Raw genomic sequence first — 26,458 nt, 5'->3', positions numbered from 1 at the left:
TTTAACTTGAGGAACGATCCTGTGAGAGGTCCCTCTGGCTGGAGGGAGGTCCCTCAGGAATGGGTGGGTTCGTGCTTTTCCACGGTGTCTCCCAGGATTTTGTGCCCACTGATTTAAAACATTTAAAACCTTTCTCTGAGCATCATAAAATAAACTTTTTTTTTTTTTTTTTTATTTATTAATGCTCGGACTTTATGTGTGAAATTAAGAGCTCCTTTATCCCACACTGGAGTTTGTGGTAGTTTGGCAGAAGCGTAATAATGAGTGGAGCGAGATTGAAGGATTTTGGGAGCTGCACCACATTTTTGGGCTCCAGGGCTTGAAAAGCTTGAACCCAAACTCCTGCCTGGGTGGCTGAGTCCAACGTGAGGAACATTTGGGTGTTTTCTCACTGTTGGGACTTAAAAAATGTTGAAAATTAAAAACCCTCTCGAGTCAACACAGGCGCACTCGGTGCCTGATGTGGGGTTTGAATTCCACGGGAAACGCCGGAGATGGAATTTTGCAGTTGCTGGTGTGGCCTCCTGGGTGTGACCATCACCACAGAGAACTGAGCCCTGTTTTCCACCTGGTTGCTCAGGGACTGTTTGCTCAGTAACAGTTCGATGACAGCACCGAATCCCCGAAGTTGTGAGGCGTAAATTCCGTGTCGGGCCTCGGACGGGAAGTCCCAGGGTTTGGAAGTGGAGCCACATCCCGGGATCAACCCCTGTCCTGTCTTTGGGATCCGGTATTTCCAAACACACCGATTTTGGAACCAGGGGCATCTCCCTCTATTTACACATCTTTGCCTTTCTGAGATTGAACTCCACTTCAGCTCTTGTAGTTTCGAAGCTGCAAATTCTTCCCTGTGAAAATTCCCCACCCAGTGGAACTTGAACTTCCACAGGGATCCGTCACCCCCTGCAAAACTTCTGGGTTTGGGACTGAAAAGGAATAATATCAACTCCAGCTCTGGAAAACAGGCTGATTTTTTTTTAGCTTAGAGTTTTATAGTTGGAATATTGTGGAGTCAGATCGTACCTTGCAGAATTGTAATTTTCTTCTGTTTATTTGGAGTGTCCTTCCCCTTTCTGGGATTAATAAAATCCGACACTGCTTAACAAAAAATAGTGAATTCATAGGATGATACTCAGGGGTGGCTTTTTGAAAAACTTATTGCTTGTCTCAGTTTTCAGTACTGTAAATTTTTATCATCTGTTTAGAAAGGAAAACGTGAGTTCCAAGTGCTGCTTTTTTTTTATATATATATTTTAGGTGATCATCATCTTGTTTAAAATCTTTTTTCTCATTACAGACCAAAGTCATCAAAATAAACGAAGGCAAAAACCCAAACCTGGTGACTCTGAAAAAATGAGGTAAAAAAATACTATTTATTTCGAAATTTGTTATTACTTTGAGTTATTTTATGTAGCACTTAGAGAAGACTTAATGTCCCTTTGGACTTGCTGCTTTTTTGTGTGTGTTTTTTTACATACTGGTAACTGGGTGAAGTTCCCAAAATTCCAGTTTTCACAAAGAACCAGAGTTATGACTTGAAAATTAAATATTTTCCACAGCTGAGTTGAATTTTAGTCAATTAATAACTTTTACTTAGACCTTTAGTTGTTTGCAGGCTTGAATTTCCACTTCATTCAATAATTTCACTTAAATCAATACCTAATTTTAAGCACAGAAATGCTCCCTGTGGGACATGCTGAATGCAAATCAGTGTGTTTGGTGGTTTAGGGCCAAAATTAAATTAGTTGGGATAAAAAGCACTGTAGAGATTTATTTTGAAATAAGAAAACTTCTATTAAGTGATAATTTTTCCAGGCAGATTTCTCATGCAGAAGAGTCCAAGCCTTTAGGAAAGCGTGGAGCTGAAGCTGATTATTCCCAATCTTAATCTAAGTGTGACCACAAGTTCAACTGATTTTTGATCTGTGTTTTTTAATCTGTGTTTATTACAGCACAATCCTATCAAACTCACAGTGTTTCTTGAAAAGAAATTGAATGTTTCAAGGCTATTTATAAACTCCTGTCTTTTGTAGGGATCACCTTGATTTGAAGAGGGAGTCTAAAGCCGTGGAAGATAAAAACCTCTGCCCTGTGCCACAGGTGACTGGAAATTCAGTGGGATGTGGCCTGAAATGCGAATTATTTGGCATCTTTCAGTAACACCGTGCAAAATCTCGGTTTATTCCTGGATTTAACACTTTGTGCTGAGCGTGGCTTTGGTCAGGAAGCAAAAATCGTGTGGTTACACTGATTTATTGTTGTCTTGTTGCTTCTCCTCCTGTAATCAGTGCAACAAAACTCAGTCTAGTCTTGGACTGACTCAGCTCAAACCAGGAGTTTGCAGCTCTCCTGGATCCTCATTTTTTGTTGTCTTGTGTTTGGTAAATACCTTTGGAAATCACCCTGTTTGAAACACACGTGCAATTCACATTTTTGAGTGAGAATTTTCCTCCCCAGCTGCCGAAATTCCTGAAGGAAATCGTGGGCGTGCACGTAATTAATCGTTTAATCTCTATTAATTTGGGGATGTAGACACCAAAAATCTCCACTCTGATCAATCACCTCACGAGACAAAACTGGATTCAGGAGGAGGTTCAAGTTCTACCTGCACTAAGACATTTTATTTCCTTCAAAATACCCATTTTTGGTTTGCCAATTCATTACCAGTATCAAAAGGAGCATTTTAATTGGCTTAATCTGCTTCTTATGTGGTGTGGCTTGACATTAAATTGATATAGTTCTGTTTTATGCTCCATCAGCATTAGCTCAGTAGTCCTGGGAAGTTAAAATCGGTGTTAATTATTTAAGTCTCCCTGCTGGAAATTCCTGCAGGCTCCAGGAATTATCAGGAGCGAAAACAAAATAACAAAATCAACTCTGAACAGTCTTTGCCAAAGACATTTGTGCTCAAAATGGGAGTGTAAAAGTGAGGGGAAAGCAGAAGTCTGGGTTGTGGTTTTGGTTTTTTTGTGGTTTTATTTTTTTTTTTAATGTGTAAGCAAAATTAAAACGATGCTTGAACTAAACTTGAAGCTTTGTGGAGAGGAAAGGATCTGAACTTAAAAGAAAATCTTGATTTTCTGGGTTTTTTTAAAGGATTAGCAGCAGGAGGACCATGGAAATCTTAGAGATTTTTAGAAGTAAAATTAAAAGTTTTGTGAAAATGGAACTGATTTGCTGCTCTGACAGTGGAATTGTGGGAGAACTGTAGGAAATAGGGAGTTTCCAGTTGTCCCTTGGATAACTTTTGCTTTGAAAAAAAAAAAGAAAAGGGAAAAAAAATAAAAAAGGGAAATGCTGTTTTCTTTTGGGCTTACTGCCTCCCTAAATGTTGCAGATGGATTTCAGTGCAGAGGATGTTAAAACCCTCAGGAACAAGGGATTTACAGCGTCCAGGGACGAGTGTGCCGGTGATAAACCCACCCTCCTACCCCTGCTGAGAGCTCTGGATGCTGCAGAACGTCAGGTAAACTGGGAGAAATCATAAGAATTGACCAGAATAATTGGAGTTTGTGCATTCAACACCCTGTTTGCCTCTCTGCTTTCCACCAAAATTGTGTTTGGTTATTGAGTTGCTGGCTGGTGGGGGGCGATACGATATTCTTTAAAAATTAAAAAAAAAAAGAAATTTAAAAAAAAAATTAAAAAAAAAAATTAAAATGCTGTTTTCTTGTGGATTTGCTGCCTTTTCAGGTGTCCCAGGTGGATTTTAATGCCTTGCCAGAAGGGGTGACGTCCCTGGCTCGGGATGGTTGTGCAGCCCTGATGGAGCAGCAGTGTCACAGTGCAGAACGAGCCTTTTCCCAGCTGCTCAGCATTCTCTATACTTCAGAATTTAGGGTAAACTCAGAGGGATAACTCGAGTTTTTTGGAGTAATTTTATTTAGAGTCATTATTTTAATCAATAGTCTTTATTATCGAGCTGTTGGCTGCAGTGCCAAGTATTTCACTGGGAATTGTGCCAAGGATAAAACAGGATAAAACCCCCAATATTACATGGGATGTGGGTTTTGATGATGTTCAACATAAAATGGGCATTTCTAGATGTAAAATGTAAAAAACTAGTTATCAAAACAATATCTTTATAGGAGTAATACAGGCTACATTGATCAAACACTGTGTTTCATAAAAAACTGCAGTCTGTTGGTGGTTGGACTTGATGACCTTAAAGGGTCTTTTCCAGCCTAAATAATTCTGTGATTGTCAGATTAACCTTTATTCTTAATGATGTAGGGTAAAAGTGATTTTTATTCTTCAAGTTCGAGAACTCTTTGGTGGCAAATACTGGGAAATTTGGTGTCTGTGTATCTATATCCACATTGACCCAACTGTCAGCCTGGGTTCCTTTAAATTAATATATAACACTTTCTACAATGGTTTTGTTTGTGCTGCCACTATAATTTGACTTTTTTTTTTTTTCCCCCCCCAGTATATGAATATTAATAATATTAATTATGTCATAATCATCTATGGACATGCCACTGCCCTCCTGGGAATAGGACAACCTGAGGTAGGACATGAAGCTTGGTTTTATCTGTTTTTATATTTAAATACTGCTTGTATTCCGACCTCCAGCTCAGGTGGCTGCCCATCCATTTTTATCTCTTCCTAAGAGACAGAAAATGAGGGGGGAAGGAAACCTGGTGACACGTTTTGGAATCATGCACTGGGACCAGATCCTTAGTGACTTTGGATAAATTGAGCTACCAAATAAAATGTCTTTTTTTAAGCCTTCAAATGAGATTCTAAGAGAATTAATAAGAAATTAATTATTACATATATATTATTACATTATTCTATTGTTATATATTATTATATATGATTTATATGTGGTTATTATAATTATTTTTTTTCTTCTACTTTGTAATGTGCTTCTGCACCACAGTGTTCTTGAGGCAAACATTCAGCTCCTAAAACAGGAGACAGAGTTTGGTTTCTTTTTGTTCTGGAAAACACCAAATTACTTTGCTGTTTTCCAGAACCGAAGGCAAAACTCTGGAGTTGTTTGGGTTTGTTTGTTTTGGTTTGTTTTTTGTTTTTTCAGGTTGGTTTGGGCTTTTCTTCCTGCAGTGTTGATAATATTCAGTGTCTTAAAATTAATTTAAAAATACCTGGGTGTTTGTAGCTCAGTGAGCTCAGCCATTTAAATCTGTTCTTTCAAAGGGAGTCTGTTGACAGAATAAGTTTTGTTGTTTTGGTTTTTTTTTTTTAAAAAAAAGAGGAAGCTTTTCCTGTGTTCACAAGGCTTTGCAATTCCATTTACTGTTCATAAGACTGATCAAGGAATAGGACACCCCGACCCACTGGAATGGGGGGGGGAAAAAACAAGAGGAAAAGTGGAAAATTTCTGGAAAAGCACCGTGTATTTTGTGTCTTATATTTCTTTTGAAGGCGCTGGCAAAGGCTGAAGAGCAGTTTAAGAAAATAATTGAAGAATACCCAGAAGAAAGGTGCTTTTGTTTGGCACACTATGGAATCGGGAGGGTTTACCTCAGGCAAAACAGGTTGGTGTGCTGGAAAACCTCAGTATTTGGTAAAAAAAAACAAACAAATCCTTTAATTTGAGGAATGAAAGGGGGTGTTAATGGGGAGGGGGGTGTTAATTATTCCCTGTTAATCACTGAATTCCTCCATCGGGCTGATTTTAGTTGTTCTCCCTTAATCTCTGAATTCATCCAAGGGAATGATTTACAGAGTTTGCTGCTGCTGAGGAGCAAACATCTTGAGGGAACAGGGGATAAGGACTGACCAGCTCATCCCTGCAGTGGAGGAGGAGAGGGGGAAAGAGCTCGTGGGAGAAGAACAAAAACCTTTGTTCCCGTGGAAAAATGTAGCGAAAAGAAAAGCTTAACTTATCTGAGGGCCTGGGGAGGCCGAGGAGGAGCGGCCTTGGGCTGAGATAAGGCGGCTGCCTCAGTGAGTCACCCCCTTTCCCTGGGACAGATAACAGCGATGTTTTCCTGTTTTCCCGAGCCAAAACACCAGCGGGAGAAGGGGGGGAGTGTTGAGGTGCAGGGAGGGGGCGAGGAACAAACTGAGAGCCGAGGGATTGGGCTGCTTCAACCCGCCGATTCCTGGCGGGGGTTTCCTTCCCAGCATCCCGAATCCAGGAATCACGGCTGTGGTGGTGACAGCCCCGTGTGGCGATTGCTGGGTGTAAATCTTGGGTTGTGATTTTTTTGGTACTTCGTTAGGGCTCTGTCTGACTAAAATCCATCATAAAGCTTGGGGTGGGGTGACCTTGGCTGGCTGGGAGACCTTTATCCAGCTGTGCTCCCTCCTCAGCGGGAGATGGAAAAGCTCCAGCGGTCGAGACAAAAGGCAGGGAGATCACTTGCTAATCATTCAGCCATTAGACTCAACAGTGAGGCAAAACAACCCGTTGTCCCTTCAAATAGAGTTGGATGGTGGGAAACAAAGTGAAACAACTAACATCACCCTTCTCCTACCCCTCTTTTATCACAGCTCGACCTCCCTCCCTCATTCCCGGCTCCTCTCCCTCCTGCTCCCCTGAGCTGCCCAGAGGGATGGGCCATGGGGGAGTTTTTTTCCCCTTACTCTCCCCACAGCCCTGCAGGGTGTTTTGACCTTCCTGGTCCTTGTTTTCCCTGAAGTTCTTTGCCTGAGGGGCTCTGCTGTTCCCCCTTGGGTGGGTTTGTCGTATCCAGCTGGATCTGGGGCAGCCCTGGCTTCTCCTCAGGGAATGATCCTCCCCTCCCCACCCAGCCTTGCCATGTAAAGCCCATACAACGCCCAGTTAAGTGAGTTTTGATATTAAACCTGAACCCCTCCTCACGTGGAACATCTCAAAGGGCTGGGTTGGATGCTGAGAGGGGATTCCTGCTTCCCACTGCTGGGGGCAGTCCGTGTTCCAGGAGCTGCCTGCATCCGAATCCCGTGGTTGTGGCTCTTCTTTCCTTGGCAGTTCTGGCCCAAAAAGTTGCCTGCAGAGGGGACAACACCTCTGGCCACGCAGCCTCCCCCAGGCAGAGGAAAACCTGGGGAAAACCCAGAGTCCTGTGTCCCCTCCCTGGCTGAGCAGGGTTGAAGGTCACTCCTGTACACACACATGTCCTCACTCTGCATTCCCAAGCACTCCCAACATCCGTGGATCCCTGGAATGTCAGCACAGGCTCTCAGTCTGCCTCCTATCCCTGCCTGGATGCTGAGCCCTTTGCCTGGCTCACAGCTTGAATCTTTTATCCCAGAGAGTCCTTAAACAGGGAATTTAATGAACCGGGTGTCCTCTCCTCCCACGTGCTCTCGGTTGCCACTGTTTGCTGCTTGGATGACAAAAAGAATTGCCAAAGGCCGTGTAGAAGTTGCTCGCAGAGGACCTGAACACGCTGTGCCTGTTTCCAACTGCAGATTTGCAAATGCACTCGATCAGTTCCTGAGATCAAAGCTGATGATTGATTTCAAGATTGTCCCTGGGGTGTTAACGTGGCCGGCGACGACTCAGGTCATCGAGGAGACACGGACAGAGAGTTTGCAGGTGTGTTTATCTTCCTCCTCCTCCTCTTCCTCCTCCTCCTCCCTGCCTTCCACCATCCACATCCAAGAAAGATGGGGATGAAACAGAAATGTAGGAAGCATCCCCATTAACAGCATAAGCTCTGTGTCAGGCTCTGTGCTCGGGCATTTCTGTGTAATACGGTTCTGATCTGCTCCAGGTGTTGCAGTGATTACAGCATTAGTAGTAGTTTGGTCAAAGGTTTGCTTTGCAGGGTAGGCCTGAAAGAGGCCCTGCCAGCAACACCTGGGACTTAGTTAGGAATGTGCTGATCAGAAGAGACAATAGTCAAAGGATTAAGTCAAGCATGCAGAACCGGTACAAGATGATTTGTAACTAGAAATAGGATGTAGTCTGGTGGTGGGAGTCAGTTACACAATGTGTTAGAGGGGGAGAGTTAACGGTTGATTGTACTCAGGATGATATATGTAAGTTTATGTATAACTGGTATATTTGCTTTGATGTGTGAGCCAATCACGTGGCTTTGTTTGTTAAAAAGTATAAAAGATGTAGTCGACATGAGGGTCTTTGGAATCCTGACTTGGGACGTTAGTCCTCAGGTTTCCCGGGCCCTGAATAAAGCACCGCATAAACTGACACTCTGTTGGTTTGTGTTCTTGTTATGGGCAACACAGGTATTTCCTGATTTCTTCCTGGAAGAATTTCTTCCTGGAAAGGGTTGTTAAGCAGGCAGGGAGGTTTGGAGTGCCCATCCCTGGAGGTGTCCAAGGAAGGGCTGGATGTGGCACTCAGTGCTCTGGGCTGGGGGACAAGGTGGGGAGGGGGCACAGGGTGGAGTCTGATCTTGGAGATCTTTTCCAACCTAAACGATCCTGGGATAACGTGTGAACTCCTCACTGCACGTCACCAACCTCTTAAACTGTGAATGCACAACATAAGAGCTGGTTAAAAGTTGGAACTGGCGAAAATGAGGAGTCAAAAACGGGCCGAGTTCAAAACCAGACAGGAGAGGCTTCGACCGTTTGGCCAATGCAAAACTCCCCTTTGGGCTTGAAAATTGTGCCTGGTGGATGTGGCAGCACGAGGTGCAGGAGCTTGAAAATTGTGCCTGGTGGATGTGGCAGCAGGAGGTGCAGGAGCTGCTCTGCAGGGGAGGCACTTTGGCCCAGTAGATCTCGGGAGGTTATTCCGTGTCTGAGCTTGGCTGGGCCACACGGACCTGTTTAGTCTCGGGTAGAAGGAGCAGTTCTGTTGTTTCCCAAACAAAAACTGACCCCGGGATTTCTCAGAGACCCCCACACCCCAACCCCTTCCCCAGAAATCTGGTCACAGCTTTCCAAGCAGTTTTGCCTCCCGTCCCTGTGTTTCTCTCAGATGGCTTTGAGGAGCTGTATCGAGGAGTGCAAGTTCCCTCCGGAGCCAGACGCTGTCTGTCGGTACCAGCAGTGCCACGGCCACTCCAAAATCCAAATATTTTTTACAGACCCGGACTTTAAGGTAAATTGTGAGGGTAAAGGTAAATTTAGAAGGGTTTGAGGAGTAAAATTTGGTGGTTTCTACCCCCTGCCCCCTTTCATGTTCCCCGCTGTTAAGCTGAGCACTGTTTTCTGCTGTGCTTTTCCCTCGAATTTTTTAATTTTCCTTAATGTGTGTCAATAAAACGTGTTCAGTTTTGTCCCATTTCTCATTGTCAGGGTTTTATCCGTGTCATCTGCTGTCAGCAGTGCAGGGTGGAGTTTCATATCAGCTGCTGGAAAAAGCTGAAGACGACAAGCTACAGCGATAAAAATGATAAGGTAAAGAGCTTTGGCAGGCCCCAGGCATTTTGATCGAGTTTATATTGTTGGTATTACGTTTTATTTATGTTATTTATATCATGCTTAATGCAGTTTTATAAAATACAGGGCCAGTGTGAAACGGGAGGGAAATCAGGCAATGTGTGAAGGCATAAAAGTATTCTGAAAGTTGATTTTTTTTTTTTGAGTGGGAAGTTGGAGGAGGGGCTTTAGGAATAACAGGGATGTGCCACAGATCTCCCTAGATTGTTTTGATTCAATTTTTTTTTTTAATTGCCTCCAATTAAGAAACTGTGATTAGTGTAAGAGCACTGTGTGTGGATTTTAAATCTCTCTTGTTTTGTGTGTGTTGTTTTCTCCCACAGGATTTCCTTAAGGAATTGTGTTTTACTCCTGATTGTAAAGGCCTTATTTCAAAAATAGTTATTTTCAGTTCTTCTGGTCTGGTAAAATGTGAAGTAAGTATTGTTGTGTTTTATGTGAAAATCATCTCTAAAATATTGAGATAAAGATGAGAATTTAACTGCAAAAAAAAAAAAGAATTAAGTTGTGCTGTCTTAACTGTGGAATCTGAGCATTATTTAGGAATATCAGTTCCCTTCCAGCCTCTCTTTCCTGCTGATAAAGATGCTCCATCCCAACTTACAGCAGTGGCAGATGATTTTAGTTGCACCTTCAGGAGTTTATTCCTATTCTCTTTTGCAGTGTTATTTTGCTGCTTTCCAAATGTTTCTGGGGGTTGGGTGCAGCCAGGTTTGCTTTATAACCCAAATTTAATTAATGCCTTTAATTAATAAATTGAACTCATCGCTTCTTTTGGTAGTTTGAACAAAAAATCACCAAGCCCAGGGGACCACCAAGGGCCTGTATTAAACAGAAATGTTCAAGGTAAGATCTCTGCTGCTTTAAATCCATTTGAGAACAACCCAGGGCTCTCTGGGATTGATTTTCGTGCCTTTTTGAGGGTTGCTAAAAGAACACCAATCCTTTGGAAAGGCTGTTCTTGCCCTTTTTGATAAACCCAAAAGTCTGGTGAGGTTCATTCTGATCCAATTATAAAAGCACTCAAATTGTTCCACAGAATTTACTGCCTCAGCAACTCGGTGTGAAGGCTTAAAAAGTGTAAATAAAACCTGTATTTAACGTTGTCCCTTCAGTTATTGAGAGGCACATCCCTTTGACAACGACTGAGTTTACACTTTTGGGTCAAGTGAGGTTGTAAAAGAGGAGAGAGAGGAGAAACAAGATGGATTTTTAAAAATTTAGGGACTCAAATAAATGTTGGGTTCAAAATGCCGAGTTATAAAAACACTGAAGTTAGGAAAAAAAAAAAAAAAGGAAAAAAAGTGGGGTTATTTCTAATTCAAACATCTCTGATGGGAGTAAAAATCGCTGCATTGAGAACATTTAGACTTTATACTTGATTTTTTTAATGAAACTTCTGTGAAATGTCGCGGCCTCCTGAGCGGGGAATGAAAACCGGCTTTATTCCATTTGTGTTTTCCAGCCCGCTATTTGCAGGGAAGTGGAGCTTTTTGGCTATTGCAAGGCCTGGCAGATAACTGAGATGGGCACTGCCCTCAGTTGGTGCCAGGCTCGCTGCTTAACGGGCTGTTTTTCAGCGTCAGGAAGTTGAAAGCCAAGCAGGAGAAGAAACTGCGGCGGAAACGCGCGCGGGAAGAGGCTCGGAATTCCGCCAGGAGGAAAGCGGAGGAAAAGCAGGAGGGGAAGGAACGCTCCGAGCGCGGTCCCAGCAGTGGTAGGTGGAAGGTGGAAGGTGGATGCTCTGATTTCTTCGGGGGGGAGGGTTGGAAAGGTTGTAGGATTAAGTTCCTTGTGGCAAACCTTGATTCTCCCTTGGCTGGTTCGTGCAGGATCGGCCCAAACAGGGGCAGAGGCTCAAATTCCAAGTAATAATTCCTGTTTAAAAGGGGTTTCAGGAAAAGCTTTAAAAGAGCTGGGACACTGTTGAGGGGGGGAAAAAAAAAAAAAAAAGAGGAAAAAACAAAAGGATCTTCTCAAAGGAAGAATGATATCAGCAGTGACTTGGAAAGCATATTCCAGAGGATTGGGGTAAAATAGAATACTGAAATTGTAAGTTTGTGGGCAGTTAATGCTTCAGCTTCTGCTGGGATGTTGGGCTGCACTGCCCCATTTCAGAGCTGTGAACATCCCCTGCAGCTTGTCAGGGCAAACCCCAGGGCTAAGAGGAAGGGGCTGATGTTTGGAAAATTATTTTTTTGTCTATGTTATTAACTCAGTATATAATTAACTCCAGTTCCTAGAAGGATTCCATGTTAAATACACACACACATATATATATATATATATAATTAATGATACTCTGTAATTTCAGGGTGGTAATAAAGCAAATAATTATTAACACCCCTGAGTCTGAACCACCTGTACTTTACAATTGTGGGTTTTTTTATTGTGGTAGAGACGTGAAATGTTGTTTATTTTGGGTGTTTTGGTTTTTTTTTGATTCCCACTGTAGGTTATGGCCCAGATTTCTCTGCTGGGGACCGGGTCCTGCAGCACCTCAGCCGGAACTCGGAGCAGATCCAAACAGCAGTTGCTGATGCTGCCAAGTTACTGAAGGAATTACTGTCCTGGTTTGTCATCAGCGAGGAGGATTACGCCTCCTATTCCCAAATCAGCAGCAAGCCCAGGGAAGTGATGGAGCAGCTCCTCAGCCACTTAATTCAGGAAAAAAACCGAGTCAAAACCAGGGGGTTCATCCACGTGCTGAGCCAGCTGGAAGGAGTGGATCCCAAACTGCTCAAGTGGCTGAAACACCTCAATAACTTGGGTGGGTCGTGCTCGTGGAACACCTTTTATCAGTCAGAGGAGAGGATTTTCCACTCTTCCTTTCCCTGTTTCCCGCTCTTCCTTCCTTAATTTCAAGTGGCAAAGTCAGGCTTTCCTGCTTTTCCTCCACCTGCTCCTTAGCCAGGATCTCTGGAGGGGAAAGTGGAACCTGATGTGGGCAGGAAGGAAAGTGGGGAGATGGAGCAGGTTGATTTTTCTCCTGTTGCCTTGAAATTCCAGAACAGGCTTAAAAGGGGGAATATTTGCACAAATAATCTGTTCCTGGAAAGCAAACCCTGGTGGGGTTTGAGTCATTAAAGTTTAGCTGAGTGTGCTAAGCTTGGGAGTCACTTGCTGTGGTTTCCCTGTTGGATTTTTTTAATTGGATGAAGATTTTTCCAGGTAAACCTTGAAGGATATTTGAGTCTTCCTCATTCTGCTCTGTTATGTCCATGTCCTTTCAGGGATTTATCCAGATTCATTACACAAGTAATAATTTGGTGCCGATTAAAATTGACCTAAACCCCACCTACCAGTTTTTGGTTGCATTTTCATGGTACAAAAGCTTTTCCATCACGTGTTTCAAGCCACTGGATATTTAATTTATGGAACCAAGTGCTTCCCTTTGGAGAACCAAAAAACTCTGCAGCTAGAATGAAACACTGGTTTTTGGTTTTGTTTGTTTTGTTTTTTTCCATCTCTTTCAGGTCTGACAGCTACAAAAAACTTCCTCCATCAGCACGAGCAGCCACTGCAAGAGCTTGACTTCGCTGTTTTAGCCACCCTGTGGAACCAGAAGTACGGCAGGAGATTTGATTATGTGCCAGACCCTTGGGAAAAGCAAGAGATTTGGGAATATTTCTTAAAGCCCTCCCTCGAGAAATCCCGTTGTTTTATATGGCTCTTAGAGGACAACAGGGAACGTTTCCCGTCCCTTCATCCAGCTCTGGATGAATTCTTTGATAAAATGGGTGAGTAGGCAAAGGGTCCCCCCTGGACCATAAATAAGTATTTCTTGTGAAGTTTTTTAAGCCTGAAGTTTCTGCAGCTGCATCTTGGAGATGCTTTGGTGGTATTTGATAGAGGATTATAGTGACAGTTCCTGCAGTTTCACAGTTGTAATGGTAAATCTGAGCAAGTATTGCCATTTCTGTTAATCAGTGTGACTTTTATCCTTTCGACAGATGACCCAACCATTATATTAAAGAAGCAGGGAAATGAAAATATATCAGTAAGTGAACTTAAATTGATATTTGGGATGACTTTTGATGCTTTAAACAAGTGCTCAAGTGAACAGAGATGTGCACTTGTACAGCCCCATCCTTCAGGCTTGATTACAGATTTAGTCTGTTGGTTCAGCTCCCTTTTCTTAAATCCTTTGATATTCGAATTATTTATATTAATAATCATCACCATAATAATTCTGAGTGACTTTTTGATTGGTGTCTTGGTTAAAAGCCATTCCAAGTGGCAGAAGTGTATGTTGGATTTCAGTTAATTACGTGTTTGAGACACTCTCTACAAACCCAAGATTTACTTTTGACAGTAAAAAACATCAGAGTTAATTAATGTACATGTTAATAAAATGTGAGGTTTTTCCCAATTCATTCCATTAGTTGGAAATCCAAGAATGAAATGAAAATTATTACAATGGAAACTATTTTTGTTTCAGTGTTATTTATAGCCTGGAATAGCCTGTTAGTAATTACTGTGAGTAATTATGATCCATAATTAAAGTCCTGCTAAGGAGTTAATTAGCATTTTAATTCCTTCATCTTTGAATATCTTGGAAAACTGAAATGACTTCAGAAATGCAATTTGGGCTCTGAGTAACGAGTAAGGAGCTGAAAGAATAAAATAACACAATATTCTGCTCTTAAAATAAGTCAATATTTTAAGTGTTCAGAGAGGAAAATGATGAATAAAACAGGTCAAGCCTTTCAAAGCTCTGGTTCTTTTTGTATTTCCCTCCTGGGGATGGAGTGGAGGGAGGGAGAATTTCACCACCTGAATTTTGGTGGGCAAACCAGAGTGACAATTTTCACAGGAAAGATTTACCTGCTGGTTTTGGAAATGCAGCAGAATTTTATTCTGATTTGAAAAAAACAAAACAAAACACCCAGTGACTTTTTTTTTTTCTGTTTCAGACTAATGATATCAAAGTTAAAAATAAAAACAGGAAGAAGAATTTGAAAGACTCGAGGGTGAGTAACTTTGTAGCTGCTAAAGGAGATCCTGCTGAGCAGGTACCACTTCATCACTATTAAAACCCCTTTCAAAATTAGGATTTTTTTAGGTTGTTTTTTTTTTCTCTTATTCTCATCAACCAGGTTTTTATTTTTTCTGCCTTCTATTTCTAAAGTTATTAGATAATAAAAATTAAAAGACATCTGAAATGCCTGTAATGGTGAAGGGGTCATTAAACCACGTGGGGTAAACTCAGACTTGCCTGTGGTGAAGTTGCCTCCAATGTAAAGGAAATTTAATTAAATTTTGATGAAATTGATAAAAAAAAAAAAGGGGGAGGATGTTGGGCTGAATATCCCAATTTCCTTCCTTTCCAAAAGAAGTTCTGAAGAAGAAATGAGTAATTTTAAATGAAGAACTTCCTTCCTTGCTGGGGCTGATCGTTGTCCACAAAGTTTGGCAGTTCAGAACCTGCAGGGAAGTCACAGAACAAAATGGGATGCAAACAAATTCACTCCTGGTCTTTAGAGGGGGATCTTTTTTGCATGTGATTTTTGGGAGATTAAAAAATACCAAATCAACCTGTTTTCCATCAGTCTATTTTAGTATTATCCAGTGGAGTTAGTACAGCCCCACGAGAAGAAGAGAAGATATTTATAGAAGAAAATAATTTGTAAGTACCATCATTTACCTCTTTTTGTGTTTGTTTGTTTGTTGTTTTTTTTAACTCCAGAGTGCTGGAGAAGAATCCCTTAAAAACACCAAGTCTGGGTTAACTTTCTCTCTTTTATTTTTATTTTTTTAAGATATACAGATTTTACAAATGAACCCTTTGTAATCCCAGAATATCTCCAGGAGCAACTGGAGGAATTTGAAGCTCTCTATGAAGTTTCAAATAGTAACAGTTATAATAATCCAGATCCAATCTGTGAATACTTATATGGGTAAGTATAAATTTCTTGTACTTAGCAACTTCAGGGGTTTCATTTTACTTGGTAACTCTTGTCATTTATTGCATTAAATCCATAATTTGGGGGGTCTGGGGTGTGCAGGTGTGTCCATACAGGTATTGAAATACAAGTTGAGAATTAAATGGAAAAAAAAAAACAACAAAAAATCAACCTTTATTAAAAATAACGATTTTTAATTTCTTTTTTAAGGTATTTCTCTCAAATCTTGGAAGAACATGGCCCTCTGGAAATTAATAATAAATTACTAATTGGGGAATATGAAAATTTCCCCGAAGGGACTCGAAGGGTCGTGGAGGATCAGGGCGGCCTGGAATCCTTCCTCCTGAAATCCCTTCGTTTCATTATGGTGGATAATCTGATTGGCCTGAGGAAGCACTCAGTCCTTTTTGAGGGAAACACCAACAGAAGTGAAAGTTCTATGGATGGGGACGTGCCAGGAAATCATTCTCAGAAAAACCTACGGTTAAATCCGGATGCTGAGGAATTCAAGCCCCAGTCCTACCCCGTTCCACCCCATGTACCACCATCACCTGAGTTAAGTTATGAGACTCTACAGTATCTGCCCTGTTCCTTCCCTGCTCCCTGGAGATCCAGGAATTCCCTGCAGAGCCAGAGCGTTGAATCCATGGAAAACCGGTCGTTGTTCGCGGACATTTTACTGAAGGACCTGCACTCGAAAAGCCCCGTGTTTGTGCCTCAGACTTCCTGGGGTTACCAGTATGGGAGGATATTGCCCGTGCCTTTCCCAGTGCCTGTCCTGCCCTGTGTTGCCAGGCAGCCTGGTTATCTTTATGCTGATCCTGCAGCTCCTCAGGATAATCGGGAATCGCTGATTCCGCTCAGAAAACACGTCCAGGGCGGTTTCATCCCATCTGAAACCCAAATGTGTGAAGAGCCCGGGGCCCACTCGGAGAACTCGGATAACACGGTGTATAAAGAGAGTTTGGCTGCTCCAGGTGGCTCAGATGAGGCTGAAAATGGTAAACAGGGTGTTGAGATGGAAAAAGGAAGCAAAAGTAAACCTGGAATGAAGAGCAACCCCCATGTGAGGATGGTGGCTGTTCAGGTAAGGAATGAAAATGGGATGATTGTTTGAGAGCTTTGAAGGCCACCAAGAGGATCCCAGGGCTGGAGCAGCTCTGCTGGGAGGAAAGGCTGGCACAGCTGGGATTGCTCAGCTGGACAAGAGAAGCTTTGGGGGGACCTGAGTGTGGCCTTGCAGGGCCTGAAGGAGCTCCAGGAAAGATGGAGAGAGACTATTTCCAAGGTATGGAGGGACAGGACAAGGGGAATGGCTTCAAACTGCCAGAGGGCAGGGATAGATGGGATATTGGGAAGGAATTCCTGGCTGTGAGGGTGGGCAGGCCCTGGCACAGGTTGCCCAGAGAAGCTGTGGCTGCCCCTGGATCCCTGGAAGTGTCCAAGGCCAGGTTGGATGGGGCTTGGAGCACCCTGTGCTGGTGGAAGGTGTCCCTGCCCATGGCAGGGTTGGGATGAGTTGATCCTTTAAGTTCCCTTCCAATTTAAACCCTCCTGTGATGCCTCAGAACTTCCAGTTTAAGTTGCTGCCACTTTCTACGGCCGCTCTTGTTTTTAATTTGTAATTCTTTAAAAAGCTGCTCACTGAAGTTTGTTGTGCCTCAGGTTTGTGCAGAAGTTTTGACTGGGCACCCAAGGAGACAGCTGGGGCACAACTGGTTCCAGCTTTGCTTTAGAGAGGAAGGGAAGTCCTTCTGTGCTGTCATTTTAGCTTTTGTAGTTCAGTGATTTGTTTTCGCTGTCACAATGTTTGTACATTCCAACAGTTGCTGGCTGATGTTTTCACTGTGGTCTCACGGTGGTGGCCCAGGTTTTGGGGTCAGTTCAGGGGGAAACTCCATCACGTTTCCTGAGAGGCCCCTCCAGGGCTGTGTCCAGTTCTGGAACCTCCTGGAAGAGACACTGAGGGGCTGGAGCGTGTGCAGGGAAGGGAAGGGAGCTGGGAAGGGGCTGGAGCAGCAGGAGGGGCTGAGGGAGCTGGGGGGGCTCAGCCTGGAGAAAAGGAGGCTCAGGGGGGACCTTCTGGCTCTGCAATCCCTGCCAGGAGGGGGGAGCCGGGGGGGGTCGGGCTCTGCTCCCAGGGAACAGGGACAGGAGGAGAGGGAACGGCCTCCAGCTGTGCCAGGGGAGGCTCAGGTTGGATATTTGCAGGAATTTCTCCACAGAAAAGCTTGCCCAGCATTGGAAGGGGCTGCCCAGGGAGATGGAGTTCCCATCCCTTGGGGATTTAAAGCCCTGTGGATGTGGCACTTGGGGACACGGGTCAGTGATGGCCTTGGCAGTGCTGGGTTCATGGTTGGACTCGATGATCTTAAAGGTCTTTTCCAACCTGAACATTTCCATGATTTTAAGCTTATCTGACCAGGATTTTTAACAGCCCTTCTAAGCAGAGGCACTTCTGTAGTAGATCTTGAGTTCAGGAGTCACAAAACAGCTGCTCAGGGAGCTCTCAGACACTTCTTGAACATCTTAAGTTTTCAGACATTGAGGGCACAGCTGTGTTTGAAGACTCTTCAGGATGAATTCTCCTGGTCCATGAAATCAGGGACAGATCAGGTAGACAAGTGCTTTCCTTACAGGTTGAAGTCCCTTCCAGAAACACTTTCACAATGTTTTTCTACCTTGTTTTAGACCTGCTCAGTAAATCAGTTGGATTTGTAAAGCTGTAGGTGAGGTACAGGAGCTCCAAACCAGAGCTGACCTTGTAGTTGCATCTGTGAACTGGAAAGCTTTTTAATTAACTCACAATTTCTTGTATTTCAGGTAAATCAGGAAGTAGCTGATAGGGAAACCAACACCTTGCCTTTCCATCCGTTTGAAAACCAACCAGTAAGTTCCATCCTTGCATTTCTCATGAGGAGGGTTAAAGGAATGCCCAAAAAATTGAGCAGTGAAAAGAGAAAAAGTTCTCTGAAAAATGATGCATTTTGAGAGGCATTTGTGTCTTTGGGTGTTTTGGTGCTGTGTGGTTTGGCCTCTGGGATGTTCTCCTTGGAAACTCCACATGGCCCCACAGCAGGGAGGGTTTTGAGCTTTGTTCTGTGTTTTAGGGAGATTTTATTCCCCTTCCAAAAATCTCGAGGCTTGATAAAAACACTCCATTTGGGCATGCAGGCAGCTCAGAGTGGGGTTGATGGCAGGTTTATGTCCGCACCAGGAGATCAAAGTGAGAAAATGTGTCATTTAGGTTGGGCTTTGTTACCTGACTTCTTTCCAGGGAGATATCCTGCGTGTGGAAAAGGAGCACCAGGTGCTGAAGGAACAACTGAAAGAGGCAGAGGAGAAGTTTGAGCAGCTGCAAAGCCGAAGTTCGGAGGAAGTCAGGGCTTTGGAGGAGCTCCTGAGGAAAAGTGTGGAAGAGACTGAGGTGAAACTTCTGTCCATGGGTCAGGAGGAGTGGAATTCCCATCCCTGGAAGCGTCCAAGGATGCGCTGGAGCGACCTGGGATAGTGGGAAGAGTCTCAACCCGTGGCAGGGGTGGAATGGGATGATCTTTAAGGTCCCTTCCAACCCCAGGCTGTGATGGGTCATGAATGTCCTCATTCTGCTCGACTGTTTTCAGGAATGAATCTTCATTTTTGTGCTTCCAGGTGTCCCAGAATGAACTGGATTGGTTCCACCAGGACTCGGAAGCACAGGGCAAGAAATGGCAGCAGGAGAAGAAGGAGAATCGAGACAGCTTAAGGGCCCTGAGGAGCACAGCTAAAAAACACACAGACACCAATGAGAGGTGCTGGTTTGAAATACAGATTTTACAGCAGTCTGGCATTTTAAAGACATCAGATATCTCTAATTTCTGTAGATATATTTAATTAATTACCATAGCTAAGCCAAACCCTTGGCTGGGTAAGTCAGGATGTGGCAGAGCCCTGAGGAGTTTGGTCCTTGGAGGCTGTTTTTTTAAATTTTTACTCTTTGGGCCAGATTTCTCTGGAAAAATCACCAGCCTGGTTTTTATATTGATTTATTAGGCATAGATTTAAATGTCCTCAGAACAGAACCACGGAATGGTTTGGGTTGGAAGGGACCTTAAAGCTCCTGCAGTCCCAACCCCCTGCCACGGGCAGGGACACCTCCCACCAGCCCAGCTTGCTCCAAGATCCAAACCTGGCCTTGGACGCTTCCAGGGACAGGAATACCATAATATTTATGGCATGAAACAATATCTAAAATGTACAGATATTAAGGTACAACAATCTCTAAACCACCCAGGTTGTTCCCAGAGGAACCTGTTACACATTTGCCAATAAAACCTTTCTCAGCAGTTTGATAAATGTTTCCTTCCTGCAGGTATTTGAAGACCATTGATGACAAAGAAAAGCAATATAATGTGTATTTAAATTCATTTCTGGACACCAGGTAAAAGTCTTGTGCCTTCTTGCAGTATTTCCATTTTTTTTTCCTGCTGATTTGTCAGTATTGGAGTTTTCTGCTTCGCTCTGGGTGTAAAGGCTCAGGGAGAAATAAGCACTTTTAAACCTGTTATCTCTTACTCTGAGTTTGTTTAATTTACTTATCCTGAGTAAATATTAATATTTAGAATAATGGAATCTTGTCTTTTTGTCACACTCTCATACATTGCCCTTGATTACATGATACTGAGTAGAGGGAGTAGCTGTAGCCAACCTCTAAAATGGCATAAATTTTAAATACTGCTCTGCTGGAAATGTTACTCAAATATTTAACTTCTTTTTATTTCGCAGTAATAAATTTGCTAATGAGAAAGTAAAATTGGAAGAGCTTATAAAAAAGAGTCAAGATGACTGCCAGGAGTGTGTGAAAAGAGCTGTTAAAGCAGAGGTACAAACCAAAAAAATTTAAAAACCCCAACCTTAAAAAACCTTTTTTTTGCTCGAGCTTGGATCATTTTGTGCTCATCGGAGGTGGGGAAGGTGATATCAAAGATGTTAATCCAGTATTGATAAGTGATGTTCCTGATGTTTTCCCACAGAAGTTTTGCAGGTCAAAGTGTAGTATTATTATTATTATTATTATTTTATTTTTAATTAGTATTAAAAGTGCAGAAACTTTGGGCCATAAGTTATTGTCCCAAACAAAAACTCAGCTCTGGTAATTGAGCCACGTCCCTGTTTATGAAGAGATTCCATTTGGAATTAACCCTAAAAACATCCAAAACCCCTCCTTATTTTAAGTTATTAGTGAATATGTAGCTACTTCCTTCTGCAGGTAAAACTCATGTCCCTCAATTTTTTTTCCAAACTAAGATGTTTTCTGCTGGAAATGCTTGGAATATCGAGAACATTGGGAACAATTCTGCTTTCTTAGGAGGAGCTCTGTTGGTCCCCATTAATCTTCAACCTTGCAGTATTTAAAAAGCTGCCTTTTATATTGAAAAATCTCATTATTGGCATATAAATGTGTGTATTTATGGGGGGATAAATTGCAAATGGAACATTTAAAGGTGGAGCTGAAGCGAGGGGAGCCTTTTTATCCCCCCACCAAAAGCCTGGGATGTTCATTCCACTTGGAATTCCTCCCTGGGTTTTAATCCCCTCGTGGTTTTAGGGTTTTTTGGGTTTTTTGGGTTTTTTGACAGAGTTCTCTTTGATTCCAGATCTCAGTATTCCAGAACTGGAAGGAAGCTGAAGTTTGGAAGCTCAGTGGCACCGTGGCCAAAGCAGAAGCAAATCTCAAGATGCTGAAGGCACTGGGCAGGTACAGAGAGTTTACACCACAAATTGAAGTGCTCCTGGTTGTGTAAATACAATTACAGAGTGTTTAATCACTATTGTCATTATTATTGTGATGAAATATTATGGAAGTATTTGTAATTTTAATAGTAAAATTATAACATTTCCCCTGCTTTAGCATCACACGTCTGGGGGGAGATTTTTAGGACTAACTTTATTTTATATATTTTCAAGAATATAAATTTGTAATAGATAAAATATGTATTATATATTATATAAAAGATATATAGTATATAAAATATAGATAAGAATATGAATTATAAATGTTTAAAACTAATTTAACTCAGCTTGAGGAAAAGCTGCATTTAACTTGTGTTTCAGGCTGGCATCCCTCTGGGAACAAAATCACCTTTAATTTTGTGGAGTTTTTTAATAATATTTTTTTTTATTACTTAAATGTATAGAATATAAAATGTACAGAAAACATTAAATTATAATATTGAAGCACAAAGGATTTGGGGTATTCAGTATTGCCCCAACCAAAATTCAACTGGTATTTGAGGCTCATCCTTATCCCTGTTGTCCTTCTGAGCTGGGGAAGATCAAACACCTGGGAACACTCCAGCTATTCCCAGTTTTCCCTGGGAAAGAACTGAAGTGTAAATAGAAAATACCAGTATTTTAAATCCAAGGTGTTTTAGGAGTTCACTTCTGGGACTGGGTGGAATATAAACACCGAGAATTGAATTTATTTAACCTGTTGGTGAGGGAGAAACTTGTACAACCACCACTGGTCTGTAAGAAAAATAGTGGGAATGCTGGAATTTAACTGCCAATCTTCAATCCTGCAGCAGCTCAGCTTCAGCAGCACCTTTGCTGAAGTCACAGATTGATTCCTGGGAAACTTTTATTTCCAATGTAAAGAAGCAGCTGGAAAAAGTGGAGGTAAGGCTTCCTTTCTCTTAGCAAGCTTGTCAGTTGAATTTTGGAAATTAAAGTGGAATAAATACCTTAAATAGCTTTGCATTCCTTTTTTAAAGCACCCAAGTACTGAGCTGGATTTTTTTTTTAATTAATTACAAAAGGAAGACACAGTTTTAAGTCCAGGTTATTTAAAAATCTGTCCTTTATCCACAGGTTTCAAAGTTGGATCCCACACTGTGCTTTAAAATTAGATCCCACATCAACAAGTGTGATCTCTTGCTTCTTTTGGATTTCTTTAGAAATTTGTGGAACTTCTTTTTTAAAAAAAAACAAAAACAACCAACCAGAGAACTCTCTGTTACAAAGTTCAAATGGAAAGTGTGAATGTGGAATGAAGAGGGGTCTTTAATCAGAGCTGAGGTGGAGGATGATGGTTTGCTTTCCCTCTGCAGGCTGAGTATGAGGAGAAGATGGAGCTGGTGAGAAATGGAGCCCAGATTTCCCTCACCAAGGTGGAAATTACGGATATTCCCTCCCCTCCCAGTGTCCCAGTGAGTATCTCACCTTTCAGGGCAGTTCTTCCAGTGTGCTTTGAGAGGTGTAAGCTGTTTTAAAACTGAACTGAAGATGGTTTTACACATTCTGGTTTTCCTGTACAACCAAAATCATGGAATCACAGCAGCTTTGGGTTGGAAAGGACCTTAAAGGTCATCCTGTTCCACCCCCTGCCACGGGCAGGGACACCTTCCAGCAGCCCAGGGTGCTCCAACCTGGCCTTGGACACTTCCAGGGATCCAGGGGCAATTTCTTCTGAACCCTGTGCTGGTCCTTTTTATATTTTATATGTATTTTTTTCTCTTGTTTGTTCTGGGTGTAATTTAGATTCAGGGCTCTGTTCTGGTACTGTAAATTTGAGATTTGTTACTACACTTTCTCTGGACTTGCACAAGTAATTGTTCCACTCCTTTTTTCCTACATACTTTTCCTTCCCCACTCTTTTTTGGGTATCTCCTTTCTGCTTATTGTCACAGTGTTTACATAACTTAATCACCAGCAATTCTCAGGTTGGGAAAGAGCAGCTTTTGAGCCTCTTGTTCTGCCTTTGGAATCTGTTTATTTTCTACAGTAAGACCAGAATAACCTTTTAGAAGAGAAACCTGAAAGAAAACAGTCCTGGGGTCAAACAACTTCACTGATCTCAAGGAGTTTTTAAGATAAACTGTGCCCTTCCAGTTCCTTGGTCACAATCCAGGCTGCAAACGCTCCAGAGCTCAACTCCAAGTTGTTTTGGTCAGTGTTTTTCCTGTGAAATGTGGTTTTGTTTCCTAGACAATGCCAGCCAGGCCCTCGGTCAGCGACCCAGCCATCGTCACCTATTCCTTGGCATCTCCACTTCCCTCATTCTCCAGTCCTGAAGCTCAAGGCCCAGCACAGCCATCCTTTGGAAGCCAGCCTGGAGCTAAGGCAGCGCCTGCCACTGCTGAGGCTTCTTCTGCATCCGTGAAAACACATCCCCAGCCTCCAGAGGGATCCCAATCCAACAAACTCCCCTCATCTCACCCAGCAGGGATTTCTGGGAGTGACACTCGGCCAGCCCAGAGCCACCAGGATGCCTCAGCTCCGCAGCCAAGGCCTCCTGCACTTCCAAACAACAAAAAGCTTCCAAAAGCACTGGAAAATATCATTGCACAGCTCCAGAGTATATTCCCAAACTACAGCAGGTACTGGTTTGAATGAGTGGGATTGTTTTAATGGGAATAACAAGTTCTGCACAGCCAGGGAGAAAGTACAGCAGGAACTGAGTTGGTTCTGTTTCCAAGGGCCTGGAGGGACAGGACGAGGGGGAATGGTTCAAACTGCCAGAGGGCAGGGTTAGATGGGATATTGGGAAGGAATTGCTGGCTGGGAGGATGGGCAGGCCCTGGCACAGGTCGCCCAGAGAAGCTGTGGCTGCCCCTGGATCCCTGGAAGTGTCCAAGGCCAGGCTGGAGCAACTTGGGCTGGTGGAAGGTGTGGTTGGAACGGGATATCTTTAAGGTCCCTTCCAACCCAACCATTCTGGGATTCTGATTTTTGTTTAGGGTTTTTTTACAAGGAAGGCAGACCCTGGTTGGAAGAGTTACTGGGACAGGCACCTGCTCCAGTTCACAGGAGAAGTTGGTGTTTTGAAGGTTCTTCTGGTGGGAATCAAACATGGAGCCTCCAGTATTGTGTTGCCAGTCAGTGATCCTTGTTTTTCCTGTCCCTCCAGTTCAGATTTCGCTGGTTTTATAAGAGAGGTGCAGAGAAGAAATGGGAACACCCTGTCAGGTCTGAGCCTCGATGAGGTTCTGAACCGAGTGACGGAGCTGATCCTGGACCAGCAGAGCCAGGTACGGAGGGGGTGGAGCTGCTGCCTCTTCCTGGGAATCCTCTGAGAGGGAACAGAGCAGCAGAGCCCCAGAGAACAAAAACTGCCCTTTGCTGTCCAGCTCCACATCCAAACTCACTCCAGACTCCTTTCTTTGCTCAGGCACCAACTGCAGCAGGGAGAGCCTCTGCCCCACCGGCCCCCGCCGGAGCGCGGAGTCGGGAAGCAGCTGCAGAAGGAAACGCCCCCAGTCCCTCCAGAGCAGGACCTGCACCTAAAAACACCTCCAATAAAAACCCCTCTCAGCCAAACCTCCAGCCCTGGGGGAATGTTGGAGCAACACCTAAAGCCAAATGGAAGAAGCAGGACGATACAGTAAGTTTTCCTCTGCTCCGGTGAAGTCGTCGCTTGGTCCAGGACACGAAATAATCAGGGTATTGCTGGGAAAAAAAAGTAACTGGCTCATTTATTTTGTGTACAAAATAGACCTGGGTAAAGTTAGTAAACTGATTGACTGAGTAGAATTGGCTTTCAGATAACTGAGCATTCCATGTGCAGGCCTCCAGTGAGGATCCCTGCACGATATGTCACGACGAGCTGAGCAGGGACTCGTGTGAACTGGAGTGTGGGCACCATTTCCACAGAGAAGTAAGTTCTGGTCTTGTTTCTGAGCTCTCCATTTACCCCCCCCCCCCAGTGCTTAAGCACAATTTGCTTTTCCATCCTTTGTACCCCAAACTCGCCCTAAGAGCCGGTTTTACTGTGTCAGAAAGCTTTAGGTTTTTCTTTTTTTTTAAAGTGATAAATCATCAGAGTGAATTTAAAGGGATCAGAGATTCAAGGTTCAGAGAATTAAGTTTTGGATTGTTTGCAGTTTGGACTGGGCTATCCCTACATTTGCCACCTGACAGTGGGACTTCATGGAGTAAAAAACCTCAGGGTTATGTCAGAGTAACTCCATGTTCCTGCCTTTGCCTTCTTTCTTTCCTGCTGCTTTCTTCTTGCAGAATAAATGGCTTAGAACTGGAGAACATTTTTTTCCTAACCCCAGCCTTTGCCTCCTCCCCCTCTCCCTGTCCCTGCAGTGCATCAGGACGTGGCTCAAGGAACATTCCAGCACCTGCCCCATCTGCCGTGTCCACGCCCTCCTTCCCGAGGACTTCCCTGAGCTTCCTGCATGGAACAAGTGCACCTAGTGCTGGCTTTATCTCATCACTTTATTGTAATAATAATCATCATCATCATCACAATCAGAAGATGCAGAGTGGCTGCAGAGTAACCCCAGAGCTGAGGAGCAGCCCCAGCCCTCTGGTTTTGTTGGCAGTGGGGACAGAGCTGGGGCTGAGCTGGGATTTAACACTTGGCATTAAGGCACAGAATCCAAGATCCAGCCCTTTTCCTGGTTGCTCCCTAAGTGTGGGAAGCTGAGGTGGTTCAGGGCTGGCAGCACACAAAACTGGCCTTTTTTTAAATTATTATTTAATTGAAAAATAGCAAATCTGTTTTATCTGAAAGGCCAGAGCACAATTCCTGTGACGAGGGAGCTGCAAATAAATCCTAATATCAAACAGACAGGAGACCCAAAAGCAGAAGTGGAAGAGCCCAGACATTCCCTTCCTGTGGCATCAACAATTCCAGCTGAACTGCAGGATTCCAATCAGGCCCTTTGGAGTGCAGCTCATCCCTGCAGCTCCTCTCTCTGCTTAAATTCAAGTGGTTTAAATACTGGCTTTTCAGTAATATTTTGAAGCAAAAATTTTAAAGTGTTCATGGGAATGGATCTGGAATCCATTCTTTAATGGATTCTTTAATTCAAACCCTCAAAATAGGGTTTGAATTTCCCCCCACTGTTGAAGAGCTGATCTATTTAAACGGGAATGACAGGAGTTTTATTTTGGCTGAAGCAACACCTGTGACCAGTGAGGGGGCAGGATTTAAACAGCTCAAGGAATGGTTTTCCCACTGCCTGCAGAGTCTGAGCTTGCCAGAGCACCTTCAGCACTGTCAGCTTTGCCTCCAAGAGCCAAAAATTGAGGAGTAGAGACTGAAAATCTCCAAGTGGAAGTCAGATGTGCCTGTTGTCTGAATCCAGGCAGCATTAACTGGATTAGCTAATTCCAGGGATCACTTGTTCCCCTCCAAGTGCTAAATATCCTCCAGCTGAAGTTTTAAACTACTCTGTGATTAATCAGTGTATTAACTGGCACTTGAATAAGAAATTAAAGTTACTGCTGCAGCTCATGCAGGGTTGGGG

At 43.2% G+C, this 26,458-nt stretch overlaps 1 protein-coding gene across 3 annotated transcripts in view; it reads left to right on the top strand.

Moving 5' to 3' along the window:
- TTC3 (tetratricopeptide repeat domain 3) overlaps positions 1-26,452 on the top strand; it is a 40,430-nt gene extending 13,978 nt beyond the window's left edge. For 2 of the 3 annotated variants that reach the window (XM_050332765.1, XM_050332767.1), the window contains 32 exons: positions 1,298-1,358; positions 2,034-2,100; positions 3,338-3,466; positions 3,694-3,840; positions 4,430-4,510; positions 5,392-5,504; positions 7,369-7,495; positions 8,849-8,971; positions 9,169-9,270; positions 9,636-9,728; positions 10,094-10,158; positions 10,893-11,029; positions 11,768-12,082; positions 12,789-13,052; positions 13,266-13,312; positions 14,229-14,285; positions 14,865-14,941; positions 15,075-15,212; positions 15,429-16,305; positions 18,042-18,107; positions 18,496-18,645; positions 18,870-19,009; positions 19,570-19,638; positions 19,983-20,079; positions 20,855-20,955; positions 21,782-21,875; positions 22,307-22,405; positions 23,184-23,575; positions 24,106-24,226; positions 24,367-24,579; positions 24,763-24,852; positions 25,290-26,452. In XM_050332765.1, the coding sequence (XP_050188722.1) occupies positions 1,298-1,358; positions 2,034-2,100; positions 3,338-3,466; positions 3,694-3,840; positions 4,430-4,510; positions 5,392-5,504; positions 7,369-7,495; positions 8,849-8,971; positions 9,169-9,270; positions 9,636-9,728; positions 10,094-10,158; positions 10,893-11,029; positions 11,768-12,082; positions 12,789-13,052; positions 13,266-13,312; positions 14,229-14,285; positions 14,865-14,941; positions 15,075-15,212; positions 15,429-16,305; positions 18,042-18,107; positions 18,496-18,645; positions 18,870-19,009; positions 19,570-19,638; positions 19,983-20,079; positions 20,855-20,955; positions 21,782-21,875; positions 22,307-22,405; positions 23,184-23,575; positions 24,106-24,226; positions 24,367-24,579; positions 24,763-24,852; positions 25,290-25,400 (4,763 nt within the window). In that variant the 3' untranslated portion in view covers positions 25,401-26,452. The remainder of the gene's footprint in view (positions 1-1,297; positions 1,359-2,033; positions 2,101-3,337; positions 3,467-3,693; positions 3,841-4,429; positions 4,511-5,391; positions 5,505-7,368; positions 7,496-8,848; positions 8,972-9,168; positions 9,271-9,635; positions 9,729-10,093; positions 10,159-10,892; positions 11,030-11,767; positions 12,083-12,788; positions 13,053-13,265; positions 13,313-14,228; positions 14,286-14,864; positions 14,942-15,074; positions 15,213-15,428; positions 16,306-18,041; positions 18,108-18,495; positions 18,646-18,869; positions 19,010-19,569; positions 19,639-19,982; positions 20,080-20,854; positions 20,956-21,781; positions 21,876-22,306; positions 22,406-23,183; positions 23,576-24,105; positions 24,227-24,366; positions 24,580-24,762; positions 24,853-25,289) is intronic. The other variant, XM_050332766.1, reaches the window with a different exon arrangement.
- Positions 26,453-26,458: the final 6 nt, after the last annotated feature.

This window comes from Myiozetetes cayanensis, unplaced genomic scaffold (genome assembly GCF_022539395.1).
Source record: "Myiozetetes cayanensis isolate MyiCay16 unplaced genomic scaffold, myiCay2020 scf5-8, whole genome shotgun sequence".
Taxonomy (NCBI): Eukaryota; Metazoa; Chordata; class Aves; order Passeriformes; family Tyrannidae; genus Myiozetetes; species Myiozetetes cayanensis.
This window is presented reverse-complemented; position numbering and strand designations above follow the sequence as displayed.